The 10462-nt window shown below is 33.5% G+C and overlaps 1 protein-coding gene across 1 annotated transcript; it reads right to left on the bottom strand.

Annotated features, from left to right (window-relative positions):
* Positions 1-8491: 8491 nt before the first annotated feature.
* LOC133201987 (mucin-2-like) lies at positions 8492-10117 on the bottom strand. Its single transcript, XM_061337773.1, has one exon. It carries the CDS (start codon positions 10115-10117, stop codon positions 8492-8494), a length of 1626 nt encoding a protein of 541 aa, XP_061193757.1.
* Between the last annotated feature and the right edge of the window lie 345 nt (positions 10118-10462).

Genomic DNA, 10462 nt, shown 5'->3' with positions numbered 1-10462 from the left:
ACAACACCTAAATAAAAAACGTATGTTTAGGTTAAAGTAAAAGGTATTAGTTTAGATACATGTAATTACAAAGATACATGTAAGTAATAGATGTAAGTTACGCTTACAGGACAGACTATGCATTGAACCATTTTTGATCAACAATATACACTGAGCATGTTTTTGTGTAATGCATGTTCATAAAAAGAATGGATACAAGGTTAATAATTCAATGTAACGTCGCCATCACATAATGATCTTTATCCTTGCTAATGATATATAAATCACAGAAAACGCGATTACTGACGACTGTAGTAGGAATAAACCTTAAAACACCATTTTTCTTCAGTGGTTTTAGAATATTTCCAACACTCTCCTATATTTTTATGTTTATTTTTTCCCAGGTTCTTATTTTGATTTGATATCCTGTGTCACAGGTCTTATTTCCGAGCTTATTTTTACTTTATTTAAGCACCTCAAATCAATTGTAATGAAAACACCAGTTTCAACAACAAATAAAGTGAATTAACCTTGTATAGACAAAAATATAAAATATAATAGCGGTTAGTTCCTGCCTTGTAGAAAAATCCTAACCTACCTAACGCTAAAAAATCACCCCTAAATTAGCGTTCAGAAACGCTAGTCCAACCTAGCTGTGGGAAAAGGCCTAGGTTAATTTCGTAAAACCCCTTATCATTTAGGAATATCATGAAACTTAATTCCTATAAACTTTTAGAATTAAGGCCTAATAGATTGAAGAGGAGCAATAGACGACAACTTAGTCAAAATTTCTAATATCATGATTTCTAGTGGTGCAACCTATTAAATACCTAATAAACCTTTTTTTTTTAGTTTAAATTGAGAAAACTTACAGCAAATTAATGCTTCCCCACGTATCTAACAATTACAAGGGTTAATATACTTCGGAATGAAAAAAACTTTAAGAAAAAATCTATAGTGAATACACCCCAAAGGAATGAACTTTTACTGAAATTAGTAACACCCAAAATGTTAATTTCCGTATTTCTAGCCAATAAGTATTAAGATACTCAAACCTAAATATCACCCGAGAGATTTGATGGAAATAACACGTGCTAGTATCTAAAAAATAAACAAGCAATTAAGGGGAATGAGGTAGTGTACTTATATACATATGAACACATTAATAATTAAATGGTATTTAAAATATAAGAATAAATCAATTCCTGTTATACGAATGATGATGTACCAACATTATTGATCATATGACCTACATGTACAATGAAGTTATTCATTCCTGATGATATTGATCTTAAATACGTACTTTGGCTGTAAAAACATCATTGGAATGATGTCGTTTACATCTATGAGTTTTATTTTCATAGCTGCAACAATATATTCGAGAAGTGGTGTAAATCAGATGGGGATACTGAAAAATTCCAAGGAACTTTTGGAAAATTTGAAATCACAAAATTTTACCAAATTCAAGAGCATAAAAACTTACGACTTTTCAACTCTATATTCCATTCCCCTCGATAGATTAAAGTCCAGGACCGGGTTTCACAAAACTATCGCAAGATTTGTCCTAAGATAGATCTTACAATAATCTTAAGATATGACTTATGACAATCATAAGATTTGTCACTGCTGTTTCACAAAACTATCTTAAGTATAAGAAATCTTAAGACAAGTCTTAAGACAAATTCCATTCTTCAATATTACAGGGAATTTTTTTTTTAAATATGTTTGCACGAAGTTTAGTTGTCTTTCTAAAACTTTCTTTGAAATATTGAAATAATAGTGTGTCATAAAAACTAAATTTGAATTTCATCACAAAAAAATCATTGAATAAAATTTGCAAGTAATGAATGATTTTAGCAATGAATCCTTTTGAAACACCAAATCGTTTTCAAAGTTCGTTCATAAAATTCGATGAAGGTGTGTATGAAACGCTTCAACTACTGCAACAAAATAACAATGCTAACATACGAAGAAGAGAAACGAAAGAACAATTTCTAATCAAAATTTTACAGTTTCAGCTGCTATTAAGAAAGCATGTACAAGCAGCATCAAATGTTACAGCAGTAATTATATTGAATTTTCATACACATTCTGGTGGATTAATGAGGGATACCCCAAGAATTAAAACTATTTGATTTTCATCTTATTTTGTAAGATTGAAGGAAATGTTTACTTTCAAATTCCTTTAAAAAAATCACAACAATGTAACAAAATAAATTAAAGTAAAACGTCTTAAAATGAAGGGTAGCTACTTAGAAGTTCGATTTTTTTTTACTTTCATGGGCGGGACTTATCCAATCCATAAAAATGCTTATATTTCGTATTTTTATTTATTCAAAACATATTTACTTAACATATCAATAAATAGACTGCATGTATCTCGAATTACGTTAGCCATTTTAAAAATTGCATAAGTTAGCAGTGCTTGGTCATAAAAATTGTGATGTTCTTGCGGGGTATTGAATTCAAAATTAAACAATTTTGAATAAAGTTATACAATGTATATCATATCTGGATCATACATACATGTACATATATAATACATGGCCTTAAGAAGCAATTTCGGGGGGTGTAATTTCAGTTGGGAGGGGTCAAAACAACAAAAAAAGGAAAATGCCTTGAAATGAATAAAGTGGCACAAACATAAAGAACGTTTATTTTATGTTTTCTATCGTATATTTATTGGCAAATTAATTTTTTTTTGAGGGGGGGGGGTAGTCTGGTCATTATTCCGACTGGCCTGATATAGTCCAAAGGATTGTTCTATCTCTAAAAACTGTTTTCTTTAAATATCCTTCGGTTTTTAGCCAAAAAATATACTGTCTCCAGTTTCTTTTAGACTTAAGACAGGTATCTAGTTGTCTTAAGATTAAGATAGATCTTAAGATTATCATAAGATTTGACAGTTTTGTGAAACGGCTATGGTGCAATCTTAAGATAATTTTCAATCTTAAGACAGATCTTAGTCATAAGATAGTTTTGTGAAACGGGCCCCAGGCTTTTTGTCATCATTGACAGCTGCTTTTTCATTAAAAATGGAACTCGTAAATTTACTAACCTTGTCATTGGTCATTTGCAAAATTATTTTGTTAAAAACATTCTGATTGTACTCACAAGTACTCTGAAGTTGATATTAAAAAGATGCATGAGTTTCTGATTGACAATATCTATGTGGTTTTTGGAGACCAGGTTTTTCAATAATGTGTTGGAATTTCCATGGGTACCAATTGCACCCCGTTATAAGTAGATCTATTTTTGTATTGATATGAAGCAGAATTTCTTCCAAATCTTATACAGGAGAAAAAGAAAACACTTGCTGTGGCCTTTAACTCGAAATTTAGATCTATCGAAGGTGTATTATCAATTAACAATAGTTATTTCGATACATATGTCTACACGATATATCCCAGTGAGCTTGATCCCACATAGTCTGACACATCTGTTTCAAATTTGTATATCTTACCAAACAAAAGACGTTAATGGTAATCTAACAACAAAGCTTTATGATAAACGTGTTGACTTTAACTTTTCAATCGTCAACTTTCCCTTACTTATGCAGCAATATTCCCTCATCAGCTGCATATGGGGTTTATATCTTTAACTTTTCAATCGTCAACGTCCCTTACTTATGCAGCAATATACCTTCATCAACTGCATATGGGGTTTATATCTCTCAGTTGATTTGATACGCAAGACCATGCTCTACGTATGAACAATTTCTAAAACGAGGTAAGTTATTGACAAACAAGTAGATGAAACAAGAACATCAACAGTTTCCTTTAAAGTCATCATTTTGTAAGTTCTATGGTCGATACAATGAACTTGTCAGCAAATAAATCTATCATTAAGTCAAATGCTTACTGACGTTTTTCATTCTAATTGTTAGGCCATTATTTACGTACTTAATTGTCGACGGATTTTTTTCCGTTATTTCCCGATCGTGACAAGGAGCACACTGCGGATGTGACTATTCGGCAGGGGATGCTCACTCCTCCATGGCACCTTATCCCACCTCTGATATTATTAGAGGTCCGTGTTTGCTCTGCTCCTGATTTGTATTGTTTGAATGGACTTTGAACTTGAAAACTGTTCGTTATCTACAGATAAAATTAGTTGAGGTAATGTTGAAATATTTTTTCATCAAGTTTCGTAGCATCAGCTTATTTTTTTCATGTGCACTCGTAACCCACAGTGCAATTCAAAACCCAGAATTCTTATTGCACATTTAGAGGGCACCACCAATCACCATTCAAAAGACGATTTGGCTATTGCATACAAATGTAAGAGGAGTTCAGGGAACCAGGTTTATGTAAAATAACGACACTTTTTGAAAATAAAAAATTCCAAAATCGTATTGCACATCTTCAGAACACCACCAATCATATTCCAAAAGATGGGTGTGTTACTGCAAGAAATGTTTGAAAAGCTCACGGAACCAGATTTTGTAGAAAACGTCATTTTTTGACCCCCACCATCGGCCCCAGGGTGAAAAATCGAATATCCAAACCTTATTGCACATGTACAGGACACTATATTTCAGTATCTCGAATCCTCGGATTATTAACATGAAATATGTAGATAACGAACTGTATTCAAGCTCAAAGTCCATTTAAACAATAAAAATCGGGAGCAGAGCAAACAAGAACCTCAGGAAAAATCAGAGGTGGGATCAGGTGCCATGGAGGAGTGAGCATCCCCTGTCGACCGTTCACACCCGCCGTGTGTTCCTTGTCATGAACGGGCAAAAGGGAAAAAATCCGAAGAGAATTTAGTGTGTAAATAATGGCCAAACAATTAGTTTGATAAATGTCAGTTAGCATTTGACTTAATGATAGAATGTATTTGCTGACAAGGTCATTGTATCGACCATGAAGATGCGAAATAACGACTTCAAACGAGACTGTTGATATCCTTGTTTCCTCAACTTGTTTGTCATAGCTTACTTCGTTTTAGAAATTGCTCATAAGTAGAGCATATCAAGCTAGAATGTTCATCACTTTTTAAACTTTTGTTGGTTAATATTCCTTATATATTGTGTGAGCACAAGCTACATAGAATTTATATTATCACATCAGTCCACATATTGTTTAACTTTTTGATGATCCCTCGTAGATACGAGGGTTGTTCGGAAAGTTCGTGGACTACCGTCATAGCTTTTTTACTTAACGTCATATTCTATCCAAATATGGAAGAAATATTTCAACAGTAAATTCAAATGATGTGTATGAAAATTTTTTAAAATATCGTGGTTTATTTCAAACTTATTTAGACTTAAATAATGCAAAAATTGGACCACGGAGCAAGTCAAAATTTTGTAATTTACAATCAAGACACTAAATAATGTCTGAAGTCATATCTTACGTAAAATGACACAAAAACGGAAAAATTCTATGCGTTCAAATTAAGAATTGTTTCATCGTTTCTGATTCCAAATTATGACTTAATATTTTGTTTCGTTGAAAAGAAATCAGTTTCAGAAGATAGGTAGTCCTCATTGAAATAGGCAAAAAAGATGACGTCGTTGAACGTCTTGGAGCAGCAGTTAACCATACAATTTTGTGCTGTACTCAAGAAAATTCAAAAAAAAAAAAAAAAAAAAAAAAAAAAAAAAAAAAAAAATCGTCAAAAGCGAGCCATGCATGTGTATGTAAATGGTACAAGCGGTATTTGAATGATAGACTACTCGGCTTAGACGATGGTTATCTGTGAGAAAACGGATTATCCATAAAAATTTTATCAAAAACATTGAAAAGCTAGTAACGTCATGCTAAGAGTTTGGCGCTTCACAGATGCTGATCTTGTGAAAGCACTTGTGCAGTGAAAAAAAATATAACATTAATAAACAAAATGATGCTACTAAAACAATTGTTAGCAAAATAGATTTAAAGTGGAAGATAAACATTTTTAATGGGTGCACTGGTATTGGGCAATACCGTGTGAAATGTACAGGGATAGTATTTTAGAGATCCTCAGTATGTTTTTGACGTTACAGTGTTGTTTAGTTTGCTCCGTGGTTACAAAACATGTTGATGTTAAAATTAAATAACAGGAATTCTATTAAAACACATGGGATGAAACTTCACACTTAAACAAAATAAATATTTTTACATATGATAATGTGCTCATTTAAATTTCTTGAAGATAGTATAACGAAAATTGGCATTGTCCACGAACTTTCCGAACAACCCTCGTATATAATCAAACATATGAACCTTAAAGGAAAACAAGTTGTTTAGTATACAGAATTTATTATTCAGAAACTGCAACGGAAGCTGTCATGACCAATTTCTACAAAAAAAATTGTTTCTATGACAATGTCAGTTAGTTAACCTTTAAGTTACCAATGTGACATAACAAAGTGTTGTCAGTATTTCAAAATTTTCATTGTTTAAATTTTGACTGACATTTCAAATTCCACAGTCTTAAGTTACTTTTTTTTTACATTGACGTATATTGGAATTCAAGATAATTTTACAAATTTAGCATCATTATTATGATAATACTAATTACTAATAAAAAGTATTTGAATTGTTTGCACCGACTAACCAAAATCCCAATTGGTAAATAAGATATATGAATTATATTGACAGTTTTTACATGAGAGAAACTAACATAGTGCTTGACCTGGTCGGACCTATCACTGACATAGAGCCGAAATATAGATGAAATACTGACGATTGACGTAACGTAATATCAATCAATTCACTGACATACATGAAATATTGAGATGACGAACAGTATTCAAGCTCAAAGTCCATTAAAACAATACAAATAGGAAGCAGAGCAAAGACGGACCTCCAAAAACGGAGGTGGGATCAGGTGCCATGGAGGAGTGAGCAACCCCTGCCAACAGGTCACACCTGCAGTGTGCTCCTTGTCATGATCGGTAAATAACGGAAAATCGGTAGACAAATCAGTGTGTAAAAAATGGCTCAACAATTAGTATGAAAAAACGTCAGTCAGCATAGGACTTAATGATAGATTGTATTTGCTTACAAGGTCATTGTATCGACCATAGAACTTATGAAATGATGACTTTAAAGGAGACTGTTGATGTTTTTCTTTCATCAACTTGTTTGTCAATAACTTACCTCGTTTCAGAAATTGTTCATACGTACAGCATGGTCTTACGTATCGAATCAACTGAGAGTTATACACCCCATATGCAGGTGGTGAGAGTATATTGCTGCATAAGTAAGGAAGTTGACGATTGAAAAGTTAAAGTCATCACATTTATCATAAAGCTTGGTTGTTAGATTACAATTGACGTCTTTTTCTAGATAAATATCCAAATATGAAACAGATGTGTCAGACTCTGTGGTATCTTTTATTTCAAACTCACTGGGATATCTCGTGTCGACATATGAATGGAAATATCTATTGTTAATTAATAATACGTTGTCGATATATCTTAATGTCGAGTTGAAGGTCACAGCAAGAGATTTATTTTTCTCATGTATAAGATTTTGAAGAAATTCTGCTTCATATCAATACAAAAATAGGTCTGCTAACGACGGGGTGCAATTGTATCCATGGGAATTCCAACAGATTATTGAAAAACCTGATCTCCAAAAACCACATAGATATTGTCAATCAGAAACTCATGCATCTTTTTAATATCAACTTCAGAGTACTTGTGAGTACAATCAGAATGTTTTTAACAAAATAATTTTGCAAATGACCAATGACAAGGTTAGTAAATTTACGAGTTCAATTTTTAATGAAAAAGCAGCTGTCAATGATTTAAAAAAACCTGGACTTTAATTTATCGTTGGGAATGGTTGTATATAAAGTTGAAAAGTCGTATGTTGTTGATTTTGGTAAAATTTTGTGATTCCAAATTTTTCAAAAGTTCCTTGGAATTTTTATGTATCCACATGTGATTTACACCACTTCTCGAATATATTGTTGCACAGAACTACTGAAAGAAAGAGGCTTGGTAGAACATTAACTAGAACCCGCTATTTATCTTTGTAAGGATTTTTATGAAGTTTTGGAATCCATTATAGATATGGTAACTCAAATTCGTTTTGGTTGCTGGGAATATTAAAAATATTCCAAACTGACATATGATTTTGAAGAATTTCTTCCTTAGAAAGGGAGCTAGGGTGTAAATTGGATTGCCATTTGTAGAATTAAATCCCAGTTCTTCTTAAATACAATTAAAATAATGAGCCTTACCAAAGACAATGTTGTTACCTGCTCTGCTCTGGGACCAGTACATACTTATCGTGTAGTCTATACATAAAGAGACAAAAAAAAAATCGAAAAACAAAACAAATCAAAACAAAAAAATCTACAACATCCCAATAATAAATACAATACAAACAATAAAAAAAATTCTATATAACATGTAAGTAACACAAGTTGCTTCATTTTTTTTTTCAAATTCTGTTGGAAAATGAATATGAAATAATTTAAGTTTTGCAGTGAAGTCAAGGATTCATTGAATTGAATAATAAAAACTATAGTCTGAGGGAAAAAAAATTGAGCATTGTCTCACAAGTAGGGTCTAAAATTTGGGTATGCTTAAAAGAAAAAGGAACAAAACTACTCCTATAGAGGAAGAAAGACCTGGAGCTGTAGAATCTACCGTAGTAATGGTGGGTTCAGTAGTAGTGGTTGTTTCTGGTGAAGTTGATGAGTCCATTGCTGTTTCAGTTGATGTCTTTGACGACATTGTAGAATCTACCATAGTGGCGGTTGATTCAGTGGTAGTCATTGTTTCTGGCGAAGTTGATGACTCAAGTGCTCTGTCAGTCGATTTCATTGTCGACATTGTAAAGTCTACCATAGGCGTGGTGGATTCAGGGGTAAGGGTTGTTGCTTTGGAAGATGATAAGTCAAATGCTTTTTGAGTTGATGTCATTGTCGATTTTGTAGACGCTACCATAGTAGGGGTGGATTCCGTGACAGTTTTTGTTTGTGGTGAAGTTGATGATTGAAGTGCTCTTTCAGTCGATTTCATTGTCGACATTGTAGAGTCTACGATGCGAGGGGTGGATTCAGTGGTAGGGGTTGTTGCTTTGGAAGTTGATAAGTCAAATGCTTTTTGAGTTGATGTCATTGTCGATTTTGTAGACGCTACCATAGTAGGGGTGGATTCCGTTACAGTTTTTGTCTGTGGTGAAGTTGATAATTGAAGTGCTCTTTCAGTCGATTTCATTGTCGACATTGTAAAGTCTACGATACGAGGGGTGGATTCAGTGATAAGGGCCGTTGCTTTGGAAGTTGATAAGTCAAATGCTTTTTGAGTTGATGTCATTGTCGATTTTGTAGACGCTACCATAGTAGGGGTGGATTCCGTGACAGGTTTTGTTTGTGGTGAAGTTGATGATTGAAGTGCTCTTTCAGTCGACTTCATTGTCGACATTGTAGAGTCTACGATACGAGGGGTGGATTCAGTGGTAGGGGCCGTTGCTTTGGAAGTTGATAAGTCAAATGCTTTTTGAGTTGATGTCATTGTCGATTTTGTAGACGCTACCATAGTAGGGGTGGATTCCGTGACAGTTTTTGTTTGTGGTGAAGTTGATAATTGAAGTGCTCTGTCAGTCGATTTCATTGTCGACATTGTAAAGTCTACGATGCGAGGGGTGGATTCCGTGATAAGGGCCGTTGCTTTGGAAGTTGATGGGTCAAATGCTTTTTGAGTTGATGTCATTGTCGATTTTGTAGACGCTACCATAGTAGGGGTGGATTCCGTGACAGGTTTTGTTTGTGGTGAAGTTGATAATTGAATTGCTCTTTCAGTCGATTTCATTGTCGACATTGTAAAGTCTACGATACGAGGGGTGGATTCAGTGATAAGGGCCGTTGCTTTGGAAGTTGATAAGTCAAATGCTTTTTGAGTTGATGTCATTGTCGATTTTGTAGACGCTACCATAGTAGGGGTGGATTCCGTTACAGGTTTTGTTTGTGGTGAAGTTGATGATTGAAGTGCTCTTTCAGTCGATTTCATTGTCGACATTGTAGAGTCTACGATGCGAGGGGTGGATTCAGTGGTAGGGGCCGTTGCTTTCGAAGTTGATGGGTCAAATGCTGTTTGAGTTGATGTCTTCGTCGACATTCTAGAATCTACGATAGTAGTGGTTGATTCTGGTGAGGTTAATGATTTCAATGCCGTTTCAGTTGATGTCATTGTCGATTTTGTAGAATCTACCATAGTAGTGGTAGTCATTGTTTTTTCTAAAGTTGATGTGTCTAATGCTGTTTGAGTTGATGTTACTGTCGACTCTGTGGCTAAAAATTGAATTTTAGCATGTTTTATCACATTTCAACCTAATGTTCAATGGTTTTAAGTTTTCTTGATAGCTCAGAAACTTTTTTCAATATTTCGTTTAAAAGTAACAATGGCATCAGCATTGCCAGAATACCAACTGAATGACATTTTAGTGCATTTTTGTAATATGGATGAGGTCTACAGTAATTTATTTAAGTTCATATAAATTTATTCATTTCAATGTAGTTTAATAGTAATATTAAC

The sequence above is a fragment of the Saccostrea echinata genome, unplaced genomic scaffold, assembly GCF_033153115.1.
Source record: "Saccostrea echinata isolate AGI-Se365-2 ecotype Australia unplaced genomic scaffold, CSIRO_AGI_Sech_v1 ptg000046l, whole genome shotgun sequence".
Classification (NCBI taxonomy): domain Eukaryota; kingdom Metazoa; phylum Mollusca; class Bivalvia; order Ostreida; family Ostreidae; genus Saccostrea; species Saccostrea echinata.
The sequence above is the reverse complement of the archived record's forward strand: the minus strand, read 5'-3'. Positions and strand labels throughout refer to the sequence as shown.

What these genes read in the sequence shown, in the direction of transcription:
- LOC133201987 (XM_061337773.1), bottom strand. Translation starts at nt 10,117, where the DNA reads ATGACATCAACTGAAACGGCATTGAAATCATTAACCTCACCAGAATCA.